We start from the raw sequence: 27,970 nt of genomic DNA, 5'->3' as shown, positions 1-27,970 counted from the left end.
GCCTGTAACCTGGCTGCCCTCTTCAACTCAGTCCTCTGTGAGATCTTACATTCAGGCTCTAACTCTTGCCAATTCTTTCTGCATACGATCTCTAAGATTTGGCCTTTTCTTTCATCCACACTGCTAAAACTCTGATCCAAGCTCTCATCATCTCATTTCCCAATTAGTGCAACATCCTTTTCTCTAGCCTTGACAAATGCAAATTTGCCCCGCTCAGATCCATTCGGATTGCTACTGCAAAAATCGTTCTCATAGCACATTGCTTGATTACATCACCCCCTCTCTCTGAATCCCTCACAAGCTCTCCCTTCTCTTATCACATCAAACATAAGCTACTTGCCTTCACTTTCAAGGCCCTTTGAGTCCTGTCCCCACCCTAGCTATAATCTCTCATTCACTCTTGAGGGTTGAGTCCCGCCTCCGAACAGCTTGTAATGCTAACCTCCATCATCCACTCCTTAATCTTCAAAGGAGTGCTTTTTTTAATGTGGCCCCTCATGCGTTGGAGGAGCTCCCTATAAACATCTGTAAAACTTAACTCATTATACGACTTAAAAACTTTTTCCATGATCCTACAAAAAAATTGGTAGCCTAACCATTGTTAATGTGCTGAGAGGCTACCTGTAATGCTGACCTATAGTCTCAGTGTTTCCTTGTACTCCTCCATTTATCTGCCTGTATCCATCTGTCTCTTGTCTTATACCTGTCTTTGGGACACGAACTGCTTTGGTGGTTTTTGTTTTTTGTTCTGTTTGTACAGTATCTAGCACAGTGGGATCCCAGTTCGTGACTGGAGCTTGTTGGTACTATGGTAATACTATAGGGCTAATAAAACACATTACATGAGTGGGCATGCTGAGATCTGGTTGCAGAATATTGCACAACTGTGGAGTAACTGAAAGAATGTAAGGGTATGTCTCCATTGCAATTAAACACCTGTGGATGTTGTCAGGGGCTGTTTAATTGCAGTGTAGACTTCTGGACCCAGGCTGGAGCCTGGGCTCGAGGACCTTGCATGGTGGGAGGGTCCCAGAGCTTGGGACGCAGCCTTAGCCAGGAAGTCTACACTGCAATGAAACAGTCCTGCAGCTTGAGCCCAATGAACCTGATTCACCTGGCACAGGCCAGCTGCAGTTTATTTGCAGTTTAGACATTGCACTTCTGTAAACCTTTGGGACCACAGGTTTAAACCTGTCCTGGAATCACAGGAAGCCTGCATTCCGTATGCTACCTTGCATCTTGGAAACTTTCCAGCATGAGACAATTGTCAGTTTTTTGCTAGAAATTGATACTCCTCTGCTTGATGCATCAAATTAAATTGCTCTGCTTCTAGTGTCACATGTTGTGCCTGCTCGGGAGGTGTTCTATATAGGAGCTTTAAAGGCATAGGTTTGATCCTCCATTGTAGGTACAGTGAGAGCGAGAGAAGGTGTCTGTGCCTGCTGCAGTAGCAGCAACCGGGGCTGTCAGGCAGCCCCCAGCAGGGCTCGGACTGTTAGTCTCGAATATTTTTGGTAAAAGTCACAGACAGGCTGTGGGCGTCTATGAATTTTTGTTTATTGCCTCTGACCTGTTCATGACTTTTACTAAAAATACCTGTGACAAAATCTTAACCCGTATGAAACTAATAATTAAGGTTTCCCCATAAGCTAGTGATGGGACTGTAGTCTTGTGTCTATCTCATATTATGGTGACCAGTCCCTTTATAAATACAGTATATTTTCCCTTCTCAAAGCTGCTAGACAAAAGGACAACAGGAAAACAATGTTACACTCAGAGGGAAATGGCTGTAGATAGAGTCCTTTAGAAAGGTTGGAATAAACCAGTGGTTCTCAAACTTTTTTTTTTTTTTTTGCTGGTGACCCCTTTCACATAGCAAGCCTCTGAGTGCAACCCCCTCCCCCCTTACAAATTAAAAACACTTGTTTATATATTTAACACCATTATAAATGCTGGAGGCAAAGTGGGGTTTGGGGTGGAGACTGACACCTCGCGACCCCCCCCCCATGTAATAACTTTGCGACCCCCCACCCCAAGGAGTCCCGACCCTCAGTTTGAGAACCCCTGGAATAAACATATGGAAGGCTTGTAGAATGAGTAGAGATCTTAACTTTTTGTTTTGGAATGAAAAGATACAGGAACTGTTTGAGGATGGAAAGACTATGATCATTTTTCGTGTGATAAAATTTGGGTCAGTAGTATTTCATATGTGCTGGGGTCTGAATAGCTGGCACTTGATAAGGCTATGTAGACAATTATGGTGAATGGAGATGGAAGCATGAATAAAGATTTTTACAATGGAGGAGTTCTAGTGACTAGCATCGGGAAATGAGCTCTTGGAAGAATCATAGACAGGTCTAATAAGAGACCACAGTTCATGGTCAAGGATGATGGTAAACTTAGACCATTGCTGGCACATGTTTGTGTAGGTATACTTAATCCTGCCTCAGTGCTGGGAGATGGACTTAAATGTTTTTTGAGGTTCCCCCCCCCCCCCCTCCAGCCCTACATTTCTGTAGGTGTGACTTTTTTCTAGTTTACCTGCTCAAGTTTCCAACGCAGTAAACATCTACACTTATAAACATATAGCCACCAATGGGGGAAAAAAACAAGCAAAACTCTCTCAGGGTAGGTTTACACTTACCTTCCAGGTCGATGCGGTGAGTTCGACTTCTCGGAGTTCGAACTATCGCGTCTGATCTAGACGCGATAGTTCGAACTCCGGAAGTGCTGCGGTCGACTCTGGTACTCCACCACTGCAAACGGCGGTGGCGGAGTCGACAGGGGAGCCGCGGAGTTCGACCCCGCCGCATCTGGACGGGTGAGTAGGTCGAACTAGGGTACTTCGAATTCAGCTGCGCTATTCACGTAGCTGAATTTGCGTACCCTAGTTCGACCCCCCTTCTTAGTGTAGACCAGGCCTCAATCTTAAACAAAATCCTTTCAGATTTCAAGGTATTTGGGGCATTTTCTGTTCTACTTGAAAATTTCTGTCCTTTTTCTTGTACAAAACCATTCTAGAATCTTACTGGTTGAAAAGAAAACATGTTGATATGCCACTTGGAGGCTATATATACACATATGGTGAGATTTTTTTTGCAGTAACCCAATTCAATATAAAAATTATATTTTTCTTTACAGGTTTATACCTTATAGGCGGCTGGGACAATGTTCTACGCTCATTTTGTCCTGAGCAAACGTGGGCCGCTGGCCAAAATCTGGCTAGCGGCCCATTGGGATAAGAAACTAACCAAAGCCCATGTGTTCGAGTGTAATCTAGAGAGCAGCGTGGAGAGTATCATCTCACCTAAGGTACCTATTTTACAGTCATCTTGATGTTAGTGTTGCTGGTTCAGCAGAGATAAATTACGACAGCACATGATCAATATACAAGAAGTAACTAATATACTGATACCTCTAACCTGAAAAATTCTAAAATGTTAACTCTTTTAATGAAAAAAGTGTGCTCACAATTGTTTTACATGAAGTATGAAGAAATCCATGAATACCTGTATTCTAAGAAATAATCTGAGCTTTTCACTCAATTCTTATTTTATAGTTTTGCAAGAAGTGGCCAGGTTTCAAATTTGGTCCTTTGGTTAATAGGTTTTATGCAGAGTATCTTTATCTGAATTATCTTGACGTACCATGTGTATACATAGAAATTTTTTATAGAGGGAAAGGGGAAAAAACATCTTGTACCTGTCAGCAAGTAGCTTTCAAAGGACTTGCGGTAATATTTGAATACGCTTGACATTGAGAGCTATTGAAATTAAGAATAATTATTTAAATACTCTTTCTTGTCCTTTATGTTCAAAGGGTTGAAATATGAAATCAATAGCAAGTAATGTTATTGGGTAGCCGAGTACAGTTTTCCCCAGGCTAGGCCTTAAGTTGCCTTTGGTGCTTTGCTTGGTATTAGCTACAGCCAACAGAGCAACTGTGAAAAGTGCTGAAGGACATAACCTCACAGTTAAGGGGGAGAGAATGGAACACTTTCTTCTTACCAGATACCTAGTAATCAGAGGGAAGATTTTTCAGGTCTTGTGTGTTCATGGATGTTTTTCTTTTTTAACTCACCTCTAAAAATAGACTAGTTATGTGCACGTAAGTCAAATATAAACTATTTTACTTGACAGCAGACATTTGGATGCCTTAGAGAAAAGCTTTTTAATTTTTTTTTAAAAACCTAAAGCTTGTTTCCTAGTATCCGTAAACACTTTCTTCAGCTAAACAGAAGTTCTGGCTGTCAATTCAGTGCAGCTAATATGATCTTTACAAGAGTTATAAATATACACAAATATAATAGCTGAATCCTCTATTAATCAGAGCATTGTAGATATGCATGGTGCTTTACAGAACAGGCTGATTCCCTGCCTACAAGAGTTTGTAATTGAAGGGTATGTTTACACTGGCAGAGTTACATCGCAGCTCAGAGAGCACTGAAGGGAAACCACTGTCGTGTGTTCACACTGTCAGCTACGTGCACAATAGCATGTTCACACTTGCAGCGCTATTTGGAGTGGTGCACTCTGGGCAGCTATCCCACAGAGCATCTCTTCCTCTTCTGCTGCTAAGAACTGTGGGAAGGCGGAGGGGGTTGCGGGACATCCTGGGTCCAGTCCCAGTGCGCCGTGATGCATTGCTTCGCATTCCAGCAAATCTTGTGCTTCTGTCTGCCTTTGGCACCATCTTTCAATGGTTTGTGTACTGTGCACTCTGCCTCTTCGGTCTTCAGGAATGGATCCTGCACTGCTGACCAATATGCTGCTCGCTCTCACTAACGCATCACAAGTGGAGTTTGACGTTGATCTCGCCAAGCGTAGTAGCTACAACATGAGATTGCTTGTGGCATTCACAGAGGTGCTGACCACAGTGGAACGCTGCTTTTGGGCTTGGGAAACAAGCACTGAGTGGTGGGATCACATCGTCATGCACATCTGGGATAACGAGCAGTGGCTACAGAACTTTCGGATGAGGAAAGCCACATTCATGGGACAGTGTGATGAGCTGTCCCCAGCCCTGTGGCACAAGGACACAAGAATGAGAGCTGCCCTGTCTTTGGAGAAGCGCATGGCGATTGCACTGTGGAAGCTGGCTACTCCAGATTTCTACTGATCGGTCGCTAAGCAGTTCGGAGTGGGAAAGTTGACAGTTGGAGTCGTGTTGATGGAAGTGTGCAGGGCCATTAATCGCATCCTGTTCCAAAAGACCACGTTGCCCAGAGACATGCATGACTTTGTGGATGGCTTTGCACAAATGGGCTTCCCTAACTGTTGAGGGGCGATAGATGGCCCGCATGTTCCAATTCTGACACCAGACCACCTACCCACCAAGTATATTAATTGGAAGGGGTATTTTTCTATGGTTCTCTAGGCGCTTGTGAATCACCGTGGATGTTTTACAGACATTAACACAGGCTGGTCTGGAAAGGTGCATGAGACACGCATCTTTCGGAACACTGGTCTGTTCTGTAAGCTGCAAGTAGGGACTTTCTTCCCAGACCAGAAGATCACTGTAAGGGAAGTCAAAATGCCCATTGTGATCCTGGGAGACCCTGCCTACCCCTTAATGCCATGGCTTACAAAGTCATACATGGGGAACCTTGACTGCAGCAAGGAACAGTTCAGTAACAGGCTAAGCAAGTGTAGAATGACTGGTGAGTGTGCTGTTGGCCATTTAAAGGCCCACTGGCCCTGTCTATATGGGAGGCTGGACATGGCTGATGACAATATTCCTATGCTTATAGCCGTGGTTTGTACGCTCCATAATATTTGTGAAGGGAAGGATGAAAGCTTCACTCAAGGCTGAACCACTGAGGCTCAGAGCCTGGAGCTTGAATTTGAACAGCCAGAGACCAGGGCTGTTAGAGGGGCGCAGTGCAGGGCCATAAGGATCAGGGATGCCTTGAGGCAGCAATTTGCACAGGGTGGATTTGATTTAAATCACTAGTCAGGAAGACTCGATTTAATCCTGTTTTTCTACATAAAAGTGCATTCTTGTTGGTTGTTATAACCTTAATACATATTCTTCACAACTCGGAGATCGATGTAGGTTTCATTTTTAGAAGGTACACACTATACATTTTAAAGTGATTTATTCTGAAAACTTTTCAGATTAGTTTTACAGCTATATCAGAATATGAATGATTGGTTATTTCATTTACCAAAGGTAATTGAAGCAGATATTTATAAAGTCACTGGGAGGTGAACTATCTCCAGTTCAGTAGGTTAATCATTAATATTTGAAGGATTTTCTTGCCAGACAGACATTTAAACAGTTTGTTTTATTTAACTAAAACAACGACATTACGTATTGTGGATTTTTTTCTTCAACAGCAAACACACAATATTTAAAAAAAAAAAAAAAGCATATGTTCCTCGCTTCTCACATTTACCTTCAGACTTCTTCTCCTTGTCCAGATCTATTCTGCCCCACCCCCCCAATCTTCTATTCGTTGAACTTTTTGAAACTTTGCACTTTTAGAGAAAGGTAAGGGATTGATTTGTACACAAGTTTGCAGAGGGACAATAGTGTTGAGACCTGTTGTTTCTCACCTTTGTGTCTGTCTGTCTCTCACATTTTGACTGTTAACAAGCATGTTACCTCTGGAGACACACATCCAGTTTGAGAACTGCAAAAGTAAGCATCTCTGATGGTATCTTCTAGACTGAACACTGAGTCCCCTTCAGTAGATAGAAAGATTAACCTAAATAATCTATACACAAGCCCCTGGAACCTCATAAAATTGGGTCCCTAATCCATGAACCATTGGAACTCATTTACAAAACTTTTCTTAAACATTACATGAATATATTGTCTTATACTATAGAATTAGAATTTATGATCCCTATTCCATGATGAGATGCATTATAGCTCAAAGGTATCTTAATTAAAACTTTCTTTAGATCAGATTTTTTTGATAAAATGTTTTTTGATGGGAAAACCTATTTAAATTTAAAAAAATCCAATTTTATTTATTTATTTTTAAAAAATCGTTGATTTTTATCCATCCTGAATTTGAAGCTGAAAGCCACTAATAATTGTTGCTATGTTCGGGAGTGCAGTGCTTGTAGTGCTAGGAGGTGATTGTGATTGGTGCAGACGATGCACTGTGAAGGTTTAAGAAAATTGCCTGTTGCTTTGCAGGGCTCTGTTTGCTTTCAATTAACGGAATAAAGATTGCTTTGAAACCAAAACAATTATTTTATTAAACAACTGGAGGAGAGAGGCAAACAAAAAAACACATCAGCACTGGGAGGGGGTCAGGGAGGGTCCCAGGAGGAGGTGGGGTCCCAGGACAGTTAAAGATTTGTGTGTGTCCAGGTATCATATGTAACCTTGTCCTTTGGAGTACAGTGCAGTGGGTACTGTACTTCAGCAAGGTTAAACTGCAGAGGGACGGGTGTTGAGTGCAGTGGGTACTGGAGTCCGCAGGGCTGGACTGTGATGGGGCAGGAGTAGAATGCAGTGTGTACAGACAGGAGTCAGGAGGTTGATAAGAGTGTGGTGGTGGTGTCTGAGGGGGAGCATGGTAAAGAGTTTTGCGACAGCCGCTTCAGGGGAGAGTGGATGCAGAGGTGTTCAGTTTGCAATGCTAGTAGCGTCTGGAGCATGTCCACTTGGCGCTCCATAATGTTTAAGAGCAGGGGGAGGGATAGCTCAGTGGTTTGAGCATTGGCCTGCTAAACCCAGGGTTAGAAGCAGCAAAGAATCCTGTGGCACCTTATAGACTTGCATCCGACGAAGTGGGTATTCACCCATGAAAGCTCATGCTGCAAAACGTCTGTTAGTCTATAAGGTGCCACAGGATTCTTTGCTGCTTTTACAGATCCAGACTAACACGGCTACCCCTCTGATACTTGAAACCCAGGGTTGTGAGTTCAATCCTTGAGGGGGCCGCTTAGGGTTCTGGGGCAAAAAAATTGGTCCTGCTAGTGAAGGCAGGGGGCTGGACTCAATGACCTTTCGAGGTCCCTTTCAGTTCTAGGAGATTGGTATATCTCCAATCATTACATTACATTAGCTCCGTGGCTTCGTTCTGGCGCACCGCAGAGTACATCATGGCATCACGCAGAAAGTCCTCTTCAGTTTTTCGTGGCCGCTTTCCAATCCTGCGCAGCTGTTCAGCTGGTGATAACAAAGAGGAGAGGCTGGACTCCTGTGCTGATATCTGTGAAGCCAAAATGCAACGTTTTACAGCAGCAGTATTGTTTGCAACACAGAGACCACTGATTGAGTGATTTAAAACACAGCCACTATTCACATACCTGTCACTAATTGGCTGGACCCAGGCAAGCACACATGAGCCACAAGACCTCCAAAGTGACGAGTAACCACAGGGGCAGGGGAAATCAGTGTTCCAGGACCTACTGTACACTGGGCACCTGTCTCTTGGGGAGAGCCAGCACTGGGGGGAGGGGGGGAGGCTTATAATCATTACTGTCCCCGCATTTTCCACAGACAGTGTTCATTATGGAAGATATCTTGCTGCTGAGGGTGAGCAGGGAATCAAGGGAGGGTCTTCTCCAAAACTGCGGCTTCTGCCCTGGCCCTTATGCAGCATGCTTGTGTGCAGCAATGGTCCCTAGTGACAGCAGAGTGCAGTGATGGCAGCATGGTGCAGGAAAGTTACCCTTAATGGGGCAAGAAACAAAGCAGCTCTGCCAAAGAACCTGCGGCAGCGGATTGCCCAGTATGTCCATGAGCATTTCATGGAGGTCTGAGGCAGATTCCTGTGAAGTGAGGGAGTGAATAAACACTGTTCCGATGCTCAGACTAGGTATGTGGTGGTACACACATCATACAGACACAAGCCTGCTTTCTGCAACCCTCCTGCCCCCAACAATTTGCTTCAGTGATTCCCAAAATCAAAGCCACTTACCAGGGCCTCCTCTCCTGTTTGCACTTTGCCAAGCTCCGATCGATGTGACTGGCTAGCCTCCTCTGGGGTAGAGAAGAGCTCCTGGCTGCATACATCTCTGACCCTCGAGTCGTCCTCTGCCTCTGGGTCCCCCTCTACGTCCTCGTCCAAGATTTCCTCCTGGCTCAGTCCACTCTCTACTGGCACGCGAGTCACCGAAGTATCCACAGTGGCCTTCGCAGTGGAGGTGGGGTCACCACCGAGTATCATGTCCAGCTCTTTGTAGAACCAGCAGCTCATGGGCACAGCACTGGAGTGGCGGTTTCCCTCCCTCGCCTTGTGGTAGGCGTTCCGCAGTTCCTTCACTTTGACCATGCACTGCAGTGTGTCCCGGTCATGGCCCCTTTCTGTTATGCATTGTGAAATCTGTCCATAGGTGGTATAATTTCTACGGCTGGAGCACAGCAGGGACTGGACAGCTTCCTCTCCCCAAATGCTGATGAGGTCCAGCAGCTCAGCATTGCTCCAAGCAGGAGATTGCCTGAACCGTGGAGCAGCCATGGTCACCTGGAAAGATACGCTGAGAACAATGCACACCTCACTGAGCAAACAGAAAGGGGACTTTCAAAATTCCGAAGGAATTTAAGGGTGGGGCTCAGAGTTGGGCATCTTTGGCAGGGCAGTAGAGTTCAAACCGATGACCAGAGAGGCGAGAACAGGCATTGTGGGACTGCCCAAAGGCCAGTTGCAGTGCTGTAATCAACCAGGTGTCTACACTGGCACAGTGGCGCTGTAGCCTCGGCACAGAAAGCTGTACGCCTCTCATCGGGGTGATTTTTCTTTAGTGTGCAGAAACTGCGCAGTTTCTGCCACTAAGTGGTTTGGCAGTGTGTACACCTCGGGAGTTACACCGCAGAAAGCTGACTTACTGCACAGAAATTTGCCAGTGTAGACAAAGCCTTAGTTAAGACAAGAACCTTATTAGACAACCCAGGGAGGAGTCAGAGAAAGGAGGATGAGAACGAAGGCAGTGGAAATGCTCACTCACAGGGTTATGCATGTGCCTTGAGGCTTGCAAGGATTTTTGTAAGACTTTCAGAGCTAGGCATTCTTAAAATCTGTTTGGTTTTTGGGGGCGGGGGTTGTGTATTTTTTATCTGGTTTCTGGAGACTTAGAAGAGCTTTTATTATTGTGTGTAATGAAAAGCCTGGGTATCTGTAATAATTCAGTTAAATTGAGGTTAGAAGTTTTAGGACTTAATCTTCCTGGGAAATCTTATTCCACTTATCCATCAACACAGTTCTCAAACTTCTTCAGATTATGAGCCACTGAAGATATTCTTTCCTGGCCACATCTTTTGATAACCACACTCCTTCCCTGCAGCAAATACAATACTTGGTTACATAGAAAAATAACACTGAACCCATTTTAGAGACTTGGTGACAAGAGAAACACAAATTTGTTTTAATGTGATGGGTACAGCTGCTTCTTTGTGCCCTCCCAAAATTTTTTAACTGTGCTGTTGTATTTCCTATTTTGGTGTGAAACTCTAGATTTACTACTAGTAAATCTTTCCTCAGTGCCTGCAGTCACTTTTAACCTTATTTCTGGTTCAGTATGCAGTTTAGTCCTATTCTTTCTTCTCACTGAGGGATAGCTCAGTGGTTTGAGCATTGGCCTGCTAAACCCAGGGTTGTGAGTTCAATCCTTGAGGGGGCCACTTAGGGATCTGGGGCAAAATCAGTAGTTGGTCCTGCTAGTGAAGGCAGGGGGCTGGACTTGATGACCTTTCAAGGTCCCTTCCAGTTCTAGGAGATAGAATATCTCCATTAATTTATTTATTTATATTTATTTATTATTATCATAGAGCCTGGGGCCCCTGTCGTGGACCAGGAGGACCCCATTGTCCACCTATAAAATCTTGGTGATGTCCACAAATTTGAGCAGGAGTGAAGGTTAACCAAAGAAACACAGGCATGAAGGAGCTATACAGGATGCAGTGAGATGGATTTGGTTTTGTGTGCTGCTTGCTAATTTATTCCAAAGTGACATGTTTCAAACTTAACTTTATTAATTAAAACTGAATGTTTAGGAAATAAAGCATTTGCTGTAGTCGCTAGGCATGCTGACTCAATGAATACCCCTTTGTTTGCAAACGTAACAGGCCTTCTCTTCATTTCCCCTAAGCAAAAATAACAAACTAAACCTGCATGCCACTCTATACTAATAGAGTGTGGTAGTCAAAATATTGGGCTTAAAGCTAGGAATTCCCTGAATTCTGATCCTGGCTCTGATGCTGTCTCCCTCCATGGTGCTGGACAGTTTCCCCATCTATAGCATTGGAGTACTTAGCTGCATCACACTGTGGGAACTGATTGTAAAGCTTTTTGAACGCATATGCTATATTAAGTATTACTTTTGTAGATATTTCTTGAAATAGTACAATTAACAAATGGCTGTTCAGATTTAGTTGAAAGGATGGGGTTTGCGAACTATTTCATGTTGATTAATATTGTCTCTGGCAGTATAAAGTTACTTTGAGATGGTTTACTGTTTATCCTAAAATTGATGTAAAAGGAGTGTATCATAAGAAAAACTCTAGCAAGACTGGCTTGCACTGAGATTTTTTTTCTCCTGTGAAAGTACTGTTTGTTTTTTTATAAACAAGATATACCTGTTGTTGCAATCAATAAATATATTTTTAGGTGAAGATGGCACTTCGAACCTCAGGACATCTGTTATTGGGAGTTGTTAGAATCTACCACAGGAAAGCTAAATACCTTCTTGCAGACTGTAATGAAGCCTTCATTAAGATCAAGATGGCTTTTCGTCCAGGTACTTGTCATATATCTTAAACACTTTTCCCCACAAGTTACATTACAATATGTAGTGAAACTTAATAAGCACGTATGCCGTTTTACATTCCTGATGCTCCTATTGGAATAAGAGAAGTTTGTGTTCCTTTGCATAGGGAAATACCATCTTTCAGTTGACCGGCTGAAATTCTGCTTCTTTCCCCGCACTGCTTCAGTTGAGTGTTCTGGACTAAGGTTTCAGCACTCTTGTCAATAAGACCTATTCAGCAGGTGATATGGGGATGTGCTGCTTGTTAAATAGCTGCACATGCAATTGGGAAGCATAGAGAGGAATTTGGAACCAGTGGAGTATCAAGAAGCCATGCAGGCAGGAGGTGAAAAAGGGAAATATAGAAGCAAGTTGTTCAAAGAGATGCTATCTTATAATTGTATTCCTTGTGCCTAAACATTTTTTGTCTACAATCGTAAAAGTAATACCTAAGCTGCAGTAGCTGAAAGGAATGTTTTTTTTCAGTATGTGTATTTTGTGTTACAGTATTTGATGTCTACTCGGTTTTACTGTTTTCCTTAGGATAGTCAGTTTCTCCTATTGTGTGGATGTTTCACACAGCAACAAAGAAAAATAATTGAAGTAGAAGTAGCATATTTTTGAAAACTGGCACAAAACAGCTTTAAAAAAATGTTGAGACGAAGTATGTAGCATTTTTATTTAGGCTTTTTGGATCTCCCTTTCTGATCCAGAGTCTCAAGTATATGGCCATGGCTTTCAGTGACACTTCACTGCCTGCTTTATTGCATTTAACTTTCACCTGTAACAAAAACATTTGGAGTGGGATTTTTCAGAATCGTTGAGCAGTGGCTTGGTGTTTTCCCACTGAAGTTAGTGAAGACAATGGGAGTCTTACCTAAGGGAGCAGAGAGGCCAACATTAAGCGTGTTGGGAAAAAAAATCCTATCTTTTGTGTAGATATAGAAACTTATGTCTGAGTGTTCTCCTTTTCAGGTGTTGTTGATTTGCCTGAGGAAAATCGAGAAGCTGCCTACAATGCTATCACTTTACCTGAGGAATTTCATGATTTTGACCAGCCATTGCCTGATCTAGAGTAAGCTTACTTTCTGTTACTAAAGTAGGCTTGCTTTTCTGGAGTAGCAATTTCAAATCTAAATTGATTAGTTAACACAAACAATAGCAGATAAGTACCATTTCAAATTGGATACTTAACCTTTTTTAAAAAATGAAATACTTTTTTTGCCTGTGGAACTCCTGGAATGCAAATTGTTATGCCAATATTTATTTGGTTTACAGTTAAACTTAAAATGCATTGTGTAAATTGAGAAATAAGTCACAATATTTTCCAAGTTATTTACGCTTTCTTAACCATTTACCTTAACGCTCTTTGCTGTGCATTATATAAATTTAAACTTTTGCTGAATGTAGATAATGTAACTGCTGAATTTCATAAGTACTTTTTGGAGCTTATTATTCCAAAATTAACCTTAGTGCCACAAGAGGCACAGTATATCTGTAGCTTTTCTTTATTCCTAGCTTTCTAGAAGCTGATCACAATTTTTTCTGTTGCCTCACTCTTAGTATATTCTAAAGTCATATTTGTTGTTTGTTACATTTTTTAGGGTTGTCTTCATGACTATTTATACAAGTGCACAATATATTTCTATAGACAGGCTTCATAATAAAACAATAGTCTGTTAAGTAACCTGTAAACTGTTTTTAAATTGATTAAATATAATCAAGGAAAGTCTTTTAAACCTGTGTGTTCTTTTTATTTAAGCGATATTGATGTGGCTCAACAATTCAGTTTGAACCAGAGTAGAGTGGAAGAAATTACAATGAGAGAAGAAGTGGGCAACATCAGTATTCTTCAGGATAATGACTTTGGTAAAATGCTTTAATATTTTTAATATATGTACTAAGTTAGGTTTTGCTGGCTCTTGGACTAGAATGAAAGTTTCACAAATCTTGTGGAAATTCTACAAAGAAAGTGGGTTAATTAGCACTGAGAATTTTACATGAAATATCACTTAGATGTATTAGTCAAATGTTTTTACAAGAGTGAATGCCCTCATTATAGGATGAGTTTTCCAAAAATCTGTCATCTAATAGCCAAAAAAATTGTTGCTGCTTGTAAAGAAGCAACAATAACCATTTGTCAGGTGGATTAATGCTTAAGTGAATATATGAAATGTTAATTTTCTCTTTAAATGTGGCAGTCTAAATTCATTAGCCAGCAGCTCTTTTCTACCGAATTTCATTGCATTCAGAAATAACTTTTTGACCCCTTATAAGTTTTTCTTAGTGGCGGAGCAATTGCAATGATGAAAGTGGTATTCTGAGATTTTTTTTGTTTCAATATTTCTTGGTATATTGTTGTACAAAGAGTTGCTTTAGAACTGATAAAAATGTATATGAATATCCTAAAATTTTCTTTGCACCAAGCTTGTTTAATATTATCCATAAAATAGGAATCTGTTAATTGGTAGTCTACACACGGGATTAATAGACCTCTCTGGTATTAATCTGTTTTTGGATATGCATTAAACACAAACTTAGTGCTTAGGAAGCTTTTTCTTTGAATAGATCCAATGGAGGTCTCTAAAATGAATATTTTAAATGTTTTAGTGCAGTACTGAAGCCATTCTCAATCGGTATGCTTAGAACATGTTTTCTACATAAGAAAGATAACTTCAGGAGGAGGACGAGAGGAAGTTGTTTTGAACAAACCTATGAAATAAAAACAGCTCTGAAGAAAGTGTCTTCAGTGTGTCCACCATTAACTCTACATTTAAGAAAGTAATTAATAGATAAATTGTAAAAGGGTTGAAAACTATAGAAATATAACTGCATTTTGGTGAACAGAAATAATTCTAAAACTTACTGAGAAATTACAATTATAGAACAAAATTATCTAGTGGGTCATTTTTTCATAGTGAAGTGATTAATGATCTGCTTGTTGGTTTGCTTAAACCTAAATTCTTTATCTGTTTTGGCTAAAATTATATTCTTGCAGGTGATTTTGGAATGGATGATCGTGAGATGATGAGAGAAGGTAGTGCATTTGAGGATGACATGCTAGTGAGTACCAGTGCGTCCAATCTTTTACTGGAGCCTGAACAGAGCACCAGTCATCTTAATGAGAAAGCTAACCACCTGGAATATGAAGACCAATACAAGGATGACAATTTTGGAGAAGGAAATGATGGAGGAATATTGGGTATGTTTGAGAAATTTAGTGTAGCAACTGGGTTTTGTTAGCTGTCCCTTGTTTTCTGTCTAAATTGTAAGCTCTCTGGGGGAAGGGCCGTGTTTTGTTGTTGTTTGTACAGTGCCTAATAATTATTATGCCAGTAAACCATTTTATTGTAAAATATGCAGTTTGAATTAAATCACTTCCCAAATTCAAGGCACTCCACTGTACGTGTGAGGCTTGGAAGAGAAACTAGTATGTGAATTTTCTGCCTCATTTAAACCCCTCTGACTTCCTTGGGAGGGATTAAATTTATACAGTGAGACGGTTAAGTGTTGGATCCTTTTTAGTATGATCCCTGAACTTTAAAAAAATCCTGTGGAATTCTTGCATGATAGACTTAAGCTTTGCATGCAGCATGCAAACATTAAGTATAAATGGGTAGTCAGAACATAACAGCATACTAATAGAACAGACACAAGTGTGATAACTAACTTGACTTAATATTGTATGTTTGCTGGATTTCACTTTAAAAAAACACATTTTTTTCCTTTGATGGAGCGTAACTGCTACAAAAAAAATTCAGATAGTTTGTATATCTTTAGTTTCCTGTGCTGTTATAAGTGTACAACATTTTGATTACTTGGGGTTTTTTGGTTTGTTTATGCACACTACCACAACTGAGTCTTCTGTTGCTATTTCAGATGACAAACTTCTTAGTAATAATGATGGAGGCATCTTTGATGACCCACCTGCTCTCTCAGAAGGTGGGGTAATGATGCCAGAACAGCCTCCCCATGATGATCTGGATGATGATGATAACGTATCAAGTGAGTATTTAATCTAGGACTAAGTTCCATTTTTAAAACTATCACTAGGAATTGTTTAGTTTCATAATAAAACACGTTATCGACTGAAGTTTATAAAAGCTTGTGTTGAACCTGTTGATATATTGTGGTGTTTTTTTTGTGTTCCAACTTAATCCAAGATATTTCAACTTTTGTTTTGTTTGGTAGTGGGTGGACCAGACAGCCCAGACTCAGTAGATCCAGTTGAACCATTACCTACTATGACTGATCAAACAACACTGGTTCCAAATGAAGAAGAAGCTTTTGCTTTGGAGCCTATTGACATCACTGGTAAGTAAGCCATTTGAGAACACTTTAATTGAAATATTTGAGACCTTTTGATCTAGGAAAACCTTGTGTTAGTGGAATAGAAATGAATCTCTTGGTATTATTGCTAACTCGGTTTAGGTGTGTGTGTGTGTCCCATTTTCTTTTCAGAACATGGAATTTTGTCTTGCTTTCCCAAGAAATTCACTACCAGCTGTCTTGCTTGGAGCATATACAGTGCAGTCGAACATATTGGAATATCAACCTTGCTAAGGCAGAACCTGAAGTTTTTTGTCTAGTTATCTAATAACTGTTGTATGTTTAAATCAGACAGTTTCTTACTGAAACAAATTAAAATCTGCATACTAAAATTATATTTAGGACATAGCTGTCTGGAGTGTATAAGAAGCAACTCATGCTGATGTGAAGGAAAATAAATATTGTTAGTCTAATTTTAGTTCAGTTATTACTAAAACATATACTTGGTTGTTTCTCTGGTCAAAATGGATAGTAGCATAGTTGAGTTGCTAGCAAAATGACTGGTATTTACTTGTTTACAGTACGGGTAACATTAAAAGCTAATATCAGTTCACATCTTAAAAGCACTGTACAAATATTTAGTGCTGCCACCAAATAGGATAAGAAATTTTACTGTCTTAAATTTAGGGATTTCTTAGGAGCCTGTAGGATTTTTACTGTAACATAGTATCAAGTCTCCATTTCTCTCTTGTCTTCAACAGTCAAGGAAACCAAAGCAAAGAGGAAGAGAAAGCTGATTGTAGACAGCGTGAAAGAGCTGGATAGCAAGACTATTAGAGCCCAATTAAGTGACTACTCTGATATTGTCACTACTTTGGACTTAGCACCTCCCACTAAGAAATTGATGATGTGGAAAGAGACGGGAGGAGTTGAAAAACTTTTCTCTCTGCCTGCTCAGCCTTTGTGGAACAACAGACTATTGAAGGTAATACAGATTTCTGAAGATTTATTTTTAAATGAATTACATTAAGAACTGATCATGTGGGTGAAGCTGAAAGCTTATATAGCAAGCAAAAATGTGCATTAGCAGCATCTGGTAAACAGTACATTTTTGAAAACTTGCTTCAACTGAAAACAAACTTCTGGAGTCTGCATGTAGTTCAGTCACTGATATGTAGGCTGGAAAGGATTAGATTTTTAACAGTAAATGTCAATCAGTAGTGTGTTTCACCACCCACACAAGCCAAGGAAAAAATATTTTCATCTGACTGAAATTTGCAGATAGTGAAAGTAAGAAAAGTGTTGTGTGACCACTTAGTTTGATTTAAGGCTGTTTACTTTGTTTTGATATATGCTGACAATTTGATTAGACTATTATTAATCTTTACCTTTTTGACTCTTAGCATCTACTTTAATTAAATAGGTATAGTCTGGCCACTAATTTTGCACAACTATGAAAAATTTAAATCGATAACATTTTTTAAATGATTAAAAAGAAACATCTGTATTAGTCGAAGCTATTAAAAAAAAATTGGATTCAGCCAAGCCTGCTGATATGTAACAATTCTTAAACATTCAGGGAAAGAAGCTTTTTAGAACAAGGGCACATAATGAGAAATCCATCTCTGCAACAAATATAATATGAAAAATTGTGTGTTTAACTACAGATCAGAGAACTACTAGTCTACAGGAGTGATTGTTTTTTCTTATAGCTTTTTACTCGCTGTCTTACACCTCTTGTACCAGAAGACCTCAGAAAGCGGAGGAAAGGTGGAGAAGCTGATAACTTGGATGAGTTCCTTAAAGACTTTGAAAACCCAGAGGTGCCCAGAGAGGAACCGCAGCAGCAGCAGCAACAGCGAGATGTTATTGGTTTGTAACTCATTAAACAACATGCTCTACTTCCTTTCAAAGCTTAATTTTCATTTGGATTTGTCCTTTATATTAAATTACTAGAGGGGAAACATTTACCTAGGTTATATAGCACAGGGCTTTGTAATTACTCATTGTATAGCTTGCTACAGTCAGTAACTCCTTTGTTGGTAGATCTTTTCTAAATATAGCAGACTTACATGAGACAGCTGTGTCCAGTGGATTAAATGGGCACTAAGGGCTGGTCTGTACACACATTTGCACTGATTTAACTAAATTGACTTTTGCGTCAATTTAATTAAATCAGTACAAAAACTGTGTAAGTATGAAAATATGGACCTAATTGTTGTAAACTCTGGAGGTGCTGTGAGTTGATTGGTGTGAGTTTAAGAAGTGACATGATTATTTATAAATTATATATACAATGGAATCAGAATATCTATTTATAAAATGTATTGAATATCACAAAATATAGATGAACCTATCTTGGAAGAGCCAAGCCGCCTACAGGAATCAATGATGGAAGGCAGCAGAACCAACTTGGATGAATCTGTCATGCCACCCCCACCACCTCAAACAGGCGTGAAGCGCAAGGCTCAGCAAGTGGAACCAGAGCCTGTATTACCTGTGAGTAAGATTATAGTGAAGATGTGAGTTACACAGGAGTAGTGACTATATGCTCTTTATCTAGAAGCAGATAACGTTCTCTGGTGGGAAGGAAATGGTATTAGTTTCTGCTACAAATCGTCAAAGCAATTCTCCCAACCCCCACCCCACAGAAACATATCAAGGTGGGTCTGGGACCGTGTCCTACAGAATTTGAGTAAAAATGAAACCAGCTCCAAAACAGTAAGGTCATGGTAAAAAGGTCTATATGGGAAAAGCTGGTGCTATGCTAAGTCCTTACATTTAAAGGAAAGAGAATGTCCCAATGCATTGGTTAACATGTTTGGAATACCTCTTACAATGAGAGTTGCTTTTATAACCGCTCAATTGATGATGTAATTTAATGCAGGTTTCACCAAGATATAATTCAATGCAACACACAGTTATAGTATTGCTTGTGCTGCTGTCTATCTTGGTGTAAAGAATTGCTTGTTGGCAGACTATTTTGGCAAGAAAAACCTCAATTGTCTGTTTTCACCCTTCATTTATAAGGATGGGGAACAATTAACAACTTGGATACCTCTGCTTCAGTGTTTAGCAAGCAGTGTGTTTCCAGTTCTGCATGATCTGTGGGGAATGGGGTCTTCAGTACCGTATTTGTAAGTCACTTCTGAAAATATTAGCTAGTGCCTTCATACCAGTGTCCTCACTCTTATCCCACAGAGGATGCCACCGTAGGTTTTAATGCATTGAAGAGGCATTTCCCCAATCAGTTGACAATGGGGTTTATACAACAATGCATCTGGCTATCTAGGCGATCTTAAAGCTATATCTAATCCAAAGTACACCATATTTCTCTGTAGTAAGATCAGTTCCCAGGGTGATGTACTAAGCCAACTTCTTGGGAAACAGACTTGTGTTACTAATATTTTATTAGAATTTCTAGGTTTAATGAAATATAAAATTAGAGATTTATGGGGAGCTAAGGAAAATAAATGTGGAATTTCTTTGCAAAGAACACTTGGATTATTTGCAGCAAATGTCTGAAAATTAGAAACTTGGATTAAGTTTTTAATTTTGTATATTTAAATTGTATATTTAAGATTTTCAGTCCTAAAAGTTGCAGTAGCTGAAATCTTCATGTTAATTCCCATTTAACTTTAATGTCTTGTGTGTTCTCAAAGCCTCAGCCGTTACAACAGTTGGAAATGCCACCTGTGGAAATGCCACCAGAAGAGCCTCAAAATATCTGCCAGCTAATACCAGAGCTGGAACTTCTGCCAGAAAAAGAGAAGGAGAAGGAAAAAGAGAAGGAAGAGGAAGAAGAGGAGGAGGTAGGCATGAGCTCTTAAGGATCAGTCTATAGATTTGACACAGGAAATACTCGGTGGGGTTCCTGAAGATATTTTTACTGCCATCTCTTTAATTGTGACATCCCTTAAACTAAGTGTTTCAGTTAAGGAAGCATTTTCTGATTACTTGGGGAGAGAGACGAAGGGTAGAACTTTGAGAGATGGAGAACGCTTAACTTGATGAGCTGCTCAACTGATTGGAGAGGTATTGGCTGTACTTAACATACGGTTAACAGCTATAGGTGTTACATTTTGAACTTCAGGGGGTGTTATCAGATTTTAAGCGTTGATCAATTTTGTAAAAACAAGTTTTACAACAAAAAAAGTTTAAGATCAAGTGAAACGTTTTCACAAATCTAAAATTCTTATGTAGAATTTTAAGCACTTTGTGGCATTTGAAACACACACGTTACATAATTATGGTCCTGAAACTGACTTAAATGATTTCCATTGCACAAGCTGAGAGAAAATTTAAAAGTAAACAGAGTATAAGTGACAAATTAAATTCATTCTTAGACTGTAAATTCTTTGGAACAAAGATTGTAACTTATGTGTTTGAAAAGGATCCCTGATCTTGATGTGGCCTCTTGAGTGTTAATGTAATAGGAATTTTAAAAAATAAGGCATGAATGGCCTAGGTGAAGATACTTCTTCGCAGTGTAGATTTTAAACTGACAATGTTGTGTACATAGCACTGTGGTCATGTAAAAAAGCCATGTGCATGCACTGAGGAATAATGTACATATAACTTAGTGCGGTACAATGAAAAGGATCAGACAGGCACCAAAACATAGTTTTGAAAACCCATAACTATCACATCAGAGTTCTAGAAATAAGGACATCTCCTTAAGCTTGCAATTCCTGGGTTTGCCAATTGGCAGTGGCTTTTTTTGCTTAAACACAGTGATGGTGGGACAGTAGGAAAGCCACACATCAGCCTGTAAATTAGTTTTCATCCTGCTTTGAACAGTGTTAATTGAAGCAAAAGGAAATTAAATATTTGAAGATTACTAAAGCAGATGGGATTTGGCTTGCAATCTTATCTAGCATTTCCAGTGTTTCAGAAAGTGCTTCTTTTTAGAATGTAGAACATTTCCTTTAAAAGTTGAGCCTACTCTCCATTAGGAGAGGTAGGATGCTCTTGTAGATGAAGTGCAGGAATGGACATTGAGAGAGTTAAGTTCTAGTCTCAGTGGTGCCATAGATTTCCTCTGTAGCTTTGAGCAAATCTCTTTTCTATGCCTGTTTCATGGGACTCCAAGAATCCGAACGTCTACATCAGGGGTAGGCAACGTATGGCACGCGTGCTGAAGGCGGCACGCAAGCTGATTTTCAGTGGCACTCTCACTGGCGGGGTCCTGGCCACCGGTCCGGGGGCCTCTGCATTTTAATTTAATTTTTAAGTGAAACTTCTTAAATATTTTAAAAACCTTATTTACTTTACATACAACAATAGTTTAGTTATTCATTATAGACTTATAGAAAGAGACCTTCTAAAAATGTTAAAATGTATTACTGGCACTCGAAACCTTAAATTAGGGTGAATTAATGAAGACTCGGCACACCACTTCTGAAAGGTTGCCAACCCCTGGTCTACATGACAATTCTGCAGTAAAAGCCCGCTGGACATGGGTCAGCCTCAGGTGTTTAATTGCTTTGTAAACATACCTTTAACATACAATAAGAGCAGGCAAGCAGCCTTTTGTCAATTATTTTTAGTTCCACCGGGATATCCAGTTTCCTTGTATGTGTTGCCATTCTTCTTCATCCCTTGTAAGTCAAGCCATCGTGACCTTCCAGCAAATTCTTGATTGGCTTGAGGAGAGGAGTGCTTGAAAACAACTCTAGAAACATGGATTTCATTTCAAAATTTAAGTGTGTAAATATTAACCTAAGCCTACAGGTGTTTCTAAGTGTGAATTTTTTGTTGGCTGCAGGAAGAAGATGGTACGGGGGGTGATCAAGATCAAGAAGAAAGAAGATGGAATAAGAGAACTCAGCAGATGCTTCATGGTCTTCAGGTACATATAGCACTTATCTTTAAAATTACTTCTTGAACCAGTTTAGCGTGTTTTGACCAATGAAGAGGTCAAGTAGAAGCTAGGCTGACAGTAGACACCACATACGTGACTGACAGTTTAAAGGTTTGATTTTGAAATGAGCATAGAAAAAGTGTAGGTTGTGATTAGGTAAATCATTGAAAGCACTCTAAAAGTAAACATGTGTATTCAGTAGAGGGACAGTTGAGCCAGATACTTGTAGGACCTGTCTGTGTTCTACCTTTGGATCTGTACTTCAGCTTGCAGCAAAGGCAGGAACTCCAAAAACTCAAATTCCTAATTGTTTTCCGAGTAACACATATCAGCTTCTGCAATGGAACCTAGGCACCTCCAGTTCTTTCAGCTGCCTGCAGACCACATTTGGAACTCCTAACCTTCATTAGCAGTTATGGAACCGCTCTTGACCACTTCCACAAAGAGAAGCAGTACTCAGTGAAATTGGCCAAGAACCATGTGAACACAGCTCAGCATTGAAAAGACCATTCACATCCAATCATATATACCTAGAAACAGGTGTACTTCCTACCATTCTCACATACTTCAGACACACACATGGCTGAGATCCTGACCTTCATTCTGCTGCTTGAGCAACTGTCTGAGGGAACCTTTCGAAGAACTTGCATCCCTGAAGTTGGTCTTAATTCAGAGAGTCAAGTCACTGTATTCTATATCAGTTTGCAGAAAAACAAAATCATTCCTGCTGTCTCAGGAAACCCTACAAATGTGGGATAAAGCCATGTCTCAAGATGTTGTTACACTTAACTGACGGTGAATTTATATGAATTCTACCTGAATCTGGAGCACCTGGATCAGATTGGTCTTGAGTAGGACATAAGAGTTCTGTTCCTGTCTCTGAACAACAAAATACTGGTTCCACACAAAGCACCAGGAAAAGACTGCACTGGAGAGTCTTTTAAAAGCTATGGAAGAAATTCACATATGACTTTACTACTTGCTCAGAGAGATTTTGCTATGAGCAAGTTCATGAGAAGCACACATTCTCAGTCCTCCTGGTTGAAATAAATATGATTCTCAACTTTGTTGGGGAGGTCAGTAGATAAGTTTGAACTGAACTCCCGGAATCCAATCACTTTGCAACATCTCAGTCTAGAAGTCATCCCTTTGTAGGCATAATTCTTGGGGCAGGGGGATTTCTGATCAGTTGTCTGAACCCTAGCTGCTTGACATGAGTACTAGTTTGCATTTGGGCATAAGATTGCACAAATTTGAACAGAAAATCGTTGCGATCTGATACAAAAAAGGCCCCCTATACACATTACTTGATCTCCTTGATCTGTCAGTCTGGATTCCTTTTTCCCTCAATTCATTTGACAGCTCTTTAATTTCTATAGACACTGAAGATAACCCACTTTCTCAATATTTGTTTGAGGGAGAGGGGATTGGAGCATTTATAATACCCTATTTAAAAGCCTGCCTGTCCTGTGCAATATTAATGTGGCTTTAGCTGCTGATAAAAGCTGCTTTTGGTGTCGCATTGAACCTGTGAGCTCACTTCATACGTGGAAGTTTTAGTTGATATCACGGATTTCTCATTCTGAAAATTGAATGTCAGTGATCTGTCTTGACTAAATTCTTCACAGATGAAGCTGGTATTCAGAAGCATCCTAACTTCCTTCTGAATACAATGCCAGAGTTCCACCTTAGTTGAATCAGTTTAACTAAAGGAATAAAATTAATTTAGTTAAACTCATGCAAACCCCTTTGTGGATACTTCTGTTTTGGTTTGACTATCCATGGATTTTTTTCCCATCCAATTGACTTTGTAAGGCAGACCGTTCTCTACACGTACATCTACTAACTGTAATTTATGTTCAGCAGAAGCTGTCACTTTGGACTGTCATTACAAAAGTATTGTTGGCTAGGAGAATCTCAATTCTCCTGAACCCTAGCAATTTTGAAAAAAGGAGTGATTTGGGATGCTCTCACCGAAAAGGTGTCTGATTTTTTTCAGAAGTACCCACTGTTGGAAAATCAAGCCCCCTTAAAAATAAATAAATAAATAAATAAAAATCTCAAGTTGAGCATCCAAAAACACAGGGGCACCCAAAATCTCTAGTCATTTCTGAAAGTCTTGTCCTTTACTGTAATATGCCTCTTCTCCCAAATACTTACTGAATCACAGGCAAGCATATGGCTTTAAGTGGTTTGGGATTCTACCAAAGGATTGAAGTTACTTGATCTCATGTGTATTGTAATATCTCTCTAATTGTTCTTTCTGGCAGAACTAGTGGCGCATCTATCACAGGTGTGCTCCCTGCTAAAATGGGGTTTACTTTGAGAGCCAGTGTTTCCTGAGTTGGAGGAGAAGTAATAGTCACCTGCCTCAGCAGCTGTGGATGACATTAAGTGGAACCTCAAATCCTGAATACAGCTGCCCCTCCCTGCTGATTAAAACATCTTGCACCCATTAGTGATGAGTGCCTTGACACCAAACCCACAGCTGCCAAAATGCTTTGAGCTTTTGCAATATTTGACTTCTGTACTAATCAGTGTTGATCAAATAATTGGGTATATAGAATTTTGGGGGGCTTGTTTATGGTATCAACCAACTTTTGTGTGTTTCTTTTTTTCCAGAGGGCTCTTGCTAAGACTGGAGCAGAATCTATCAGTTTGCTTGAGCTGTGCAGAAATACAAACAGAAAACAAGCTGCAGCAAAATTCTACAGCTTCTTGGTACTCAAAAAGCAGCAAGCTATAGAGCTGACACAAGAAGAGCCATACAGCGACATCATTGCAACACCTGGTCCCAGATTCCATATTATTTGAATGGTTAGATACATCATAGCTAGTGTTAATTTCACTAGTACATATGTATTGCCCCATGTGTAGGGCCCACAAGACCATTGGAGAAAATTTAGATTTTAATTGTCTGTACAAAGTCCTTGGTTTTCTTTTGGTTTTGGTTCTTGTATTTTAAATTTACCACTTTCATGTTTTAGTGACACTGCTGGGGTGGATGGCTTGAGTTCCAACTGCAAAAACAAGACAAGCAATTCAAGGACCCAGATAAAGATTGTTTTATTCAGAGCAGATGTGTGCAATATTGGTGCATGTAATGTTGTGACAATGAAAATGTCTTACTATAATTTGACTAGTTTAATTCAGTAATGATATTTTTAACCTACACAAGTAAACCTGAAAGGCCAACCTATTGTCTGATTAAAAACTTTGCCAAACTTGTCTAATATGTTCTGTCTGCTTCTCATAGTAATGAATGTTTCCTTCCCTAGATTTCTGTGTCTGTTTTCTTCCAGGGTACCATGGGTCTCTTGCAGCTGCCAGTGTGAATGGTAGTGCCTGGCATGTGAACTTTGCTTTGTCATTTTTGCAGTAGGATTTTGTAGCCCTTGATGCTAAAGGAAAATAGATGTCTATGGAAAGCACTTCCTATAACTGATCCTACTTCTGCAGGAGGACAGAGTATGTGTAAAACATCTTAGACAAAACATTCCTTTTCATTTATCACCTCATTGCAGTCCACTACTGATAATGGCTAGCTACTGTTAATAGGCAGCAAATAATTCTCTAGTAATTTCATTTAAAACTTAAAATATCCATATGCTTTAGGTTTGATAGAGCTGTACATAAACCCTAAACTTTTTTAAAGAACAGACTTCTGGATTGTATATTTTCTGACATTAATCAGGCCTATGGAGATGAGCATAGGAGAAGTTGAACAGATTGCATTTGTAAAATATTGAATTAAATCAAGACACAACCTGTACTGAAAGGACAGCAAACTAAATATATAGTACAAGCAGACATAGTTACACTTAAAGCAAATGTTGCTGTGTAAAGTGTATTAATGGCTCTTCAGATATATTTATAGTTTTAGTAACAATTTTCCAATAATGCACACTCCTCTGTTCAGAACATTTTAACAGCTTTGCAAAATAAGTCCTATTGGGTTTTACTATAAAGAATAAAAGCTTTACTGTTAGGACCAGATAGTATCAGAAATTATGTGAATATGTTGATTATGGAAACACGTCTTAACTTTTTTAGGGCAAAATTATTCACACTGAAAGTTCTGGTTTTAATGTTGGCACTTTTGTGAAATGATTCTCTTTTGGGACTCTGAAATTTCAGTGTATACTCAAGTGTAAAATTATGTGAATGTTTTAAAAATTTGAGACTACATAATGACCGTGTTTTAATAATTGTTGAAAAAGTTAATTGTATAAAATAGTTACTGCAGCTTTATTTTCAACATAATGTGCCTGTAAAACCATGATTTGCCCCTTTGTAAAAAGACATTGTAGATAACTTGAGTGTTTAATTATAGAAAGGTCATTAGTTTCTTGTTACACATTTTGTTAGTCTGTTTTTTGTTGCTTTTCAAGGTTGATATTCTTGAAAATAGGTGATGCTGTATGTATAACTTTTCTAATAAAAATTGTTATAAGCTGTTATGTACTGGTGCTATATCCTGTTTTGAGTACCTTTCAGTGACATGTTGCTTATTTGGTATTAGGAGGAGAAGTTAGTTCTTTAAAAAGATTCTTAAAAACTCCCTCAAATGTGTAATTACTTTTTTCCATTAGGAAGGAACACTTTAAATCAGAGGTGGGCAAACTACGGGCCATGGGACCGTCCTGTCCGGCCCCAGAGCTCCTGGCCCAGGAGGCTAGCCCCGGGCCCTCCCCTGCTCTCCTGCCTCCCCCGCAGCCTCAGCTCACTGCGCCACCAGCGCTATGCTCTAGGCAGCGGGGCTGCGAGCTCCTGGGGCACAAGGGACAGTGTCCAGCAAGGGGAATGAGCAAATGCTACTTGTCCCAAAGTCCTTCACTTTCACAGTCCAGAGGATATATCATGCCTTTCTGCTCATTAACTACATGAGATCATCTGAGAGATGCAGAGATGCAATGGGATAGGCTGTTAACACATTCCATCATTAGTTTCACTTCTGATACAATCTATGCTATCCCCATTGCGAAGATGTTTCAGTGTAGTGCAGTTGCCAAGCTCTGAATTCTTCCCTCCCTTCACCTCAGTGGCATGTGAACTACTTGCCATGTGACAAATGATGATGTAGAACAGAGTAGAACAAATATTTTCTATTAACCAGCCCAGGAAATGAACTCTTTGGTGGAGTGCAGACTGACTAAAAATAAATACTGTATGTATGTATTGGTTTTGTCTCCATCTCCTAGTTTGGGATCAGGGATTTGGAGAATTTCAAAGCGAAGAATGAATTAAACCAATTGAATGAAGGCCTTTATAAACAAAATAGATAATAGATTTATAACAGTAATTCTTACACACTTGAGGTCTCCTTTTGCTTTCCATGTTCCTCCTACTTGTCTGCTTCTGGTCAGGAGCAGGATTTTGTCTTGGAGTAGTTCTGCAGGTGTCCGTCACTGGCTGCCTTTAGGGCGTGTTGCAATCCAGTCTATTGCATTTTGCTTATTCTTGATCATTTTGGGTCCATTGCCAATTTTTTGTGCCTTCTATTCTGTCCCTCTTAGTCTTTTTCTCAGTTGAATATGACAACTGCTTCTGAAGTCCAAGCTACTGACCATGTCAGATGTACTCTTTGGGCCATCTGCTAAGATGTCAATCCAAAGGTAATTGGTATATCTCCAATTATTACCTATCTCCTAGAACTGGAAGGGACCTTGAAAGGTCATCTAGTCCAGCCCCTGCCTTCACTAGCAGGACCAATTTTTTCCCCAGATCCCTAAGTGGCCTCCTCAAGGATTGAACTCATAACCCTGGGTTTAGCAGGCCAATGCTCAAACCACTGAGCTATTCCTCTCCCCCCCTGACTTCAACTGCAAAGAAAATGAGATCTCTCTGAAATGACTCTTGTATAACAGATTAGATTATTTAGCCAACCTCTACAATACATGCACACAATTCACTCAGTTACCCTGAGTGAATAAATTGTATTTGACTAAAGCAGGGATTTTCAAACTTCATTGCACAGTGACTCCTTCTGACATAAAAAATTACTACGTGATCTCAAAATGGGGGGGGGGAGTCTAAACCTGAGCCCTGCTGGCCTGGGCAAGGGGGGCACAGCCCAGGGCTGATGCCCTTGGATTTTGGCCCCGGGTGATGGGGGCTTGGGCTTCGGCCC

The 27,970-nt window shown here is 40.0% G+C and overlaps 1 protein-coding gene across 3 annotated transcripts in view; it reads left to right on the top strand.

The window, feature by feature from the left end:
- Positions 1-24,758, top strand: part of RAD21 (RAD21 cohesin complex component) — a 32,192-nt gene extending 7,434 nt beyond the window's left edge. For 2 of the 3 annotated variants that reach the window (XM_039526354.1, XM_039526355.1), the window contains exons 2-14: positions 3,142-3,312; positions 11,570-11,699; positions 12,684-12,783; positions 13,471-13,577; positions 14,707-14,910; positions 15,588-15,713; positions 15,900-16,022; positions 16,739-16,962; positions 17,690-17,849; positions 18,325-18,476; positions 19,640-19,789; positions 21,745-21,828; positions 24,463-24,654. In XM_039526354.1, coding sequence (XP_039382288.1) covers positions 3,169-3,312; positions 11,570-11,699; positions 12,684-12,783; positions 13,471-13,577; positions 14,707-14,910; positions 15,588-15,713; positions 15,900-16,022; positions 16,739-16,962; positions 17,690-17,849; positions 18,325-18,476; positions 19,640-19,789; positions 21,745-21,828; positions 24,463-24,654 — 1,896 coding nt within the window. In that variant the 5' untranslated portion in view covers positions 3,142-3,168. Of the gene's footprint in view, positions 1-3,141; positions 3,313-11,569; positions 11,700-12,683; positions 12,784-13,470; positions 13,578-14,706; positions 14,911-15,587; positions 15,714-15,899; positions 16,023-16,738; positions 16,963-17,689; positions 17,850-18,324; positions 18,477-19,639; positions 19,790-21,744; positions 21,829-24,462 lie in introns of those variants that run through there. The other variant, XM_039526356.1, reaches the window with a different exon arrangement.
- The last annotated feature ends 3,212 nt before the right edge of the window (positions 24,759-27,970 follow it).

The sequence above is a fragment of the Mauremys reevesii genome, linkage group 2, assembly GCF_016161935.1.
Source record: "Mauremys reevesii isolate NIE-2019 linkage group 2, ASM1616193v1, whole genome shotgun sequence".
Lineage (NCBI taxonomy): Eukaryota > Metazoa > Chordata > Testudines > Geoemydidae > Mauremys > Mauremys reevesii.
Note: the sequence above shows the minus strand (reverse complement) of the source record. Positions and strands in the feature narration are given on the sequence as shown.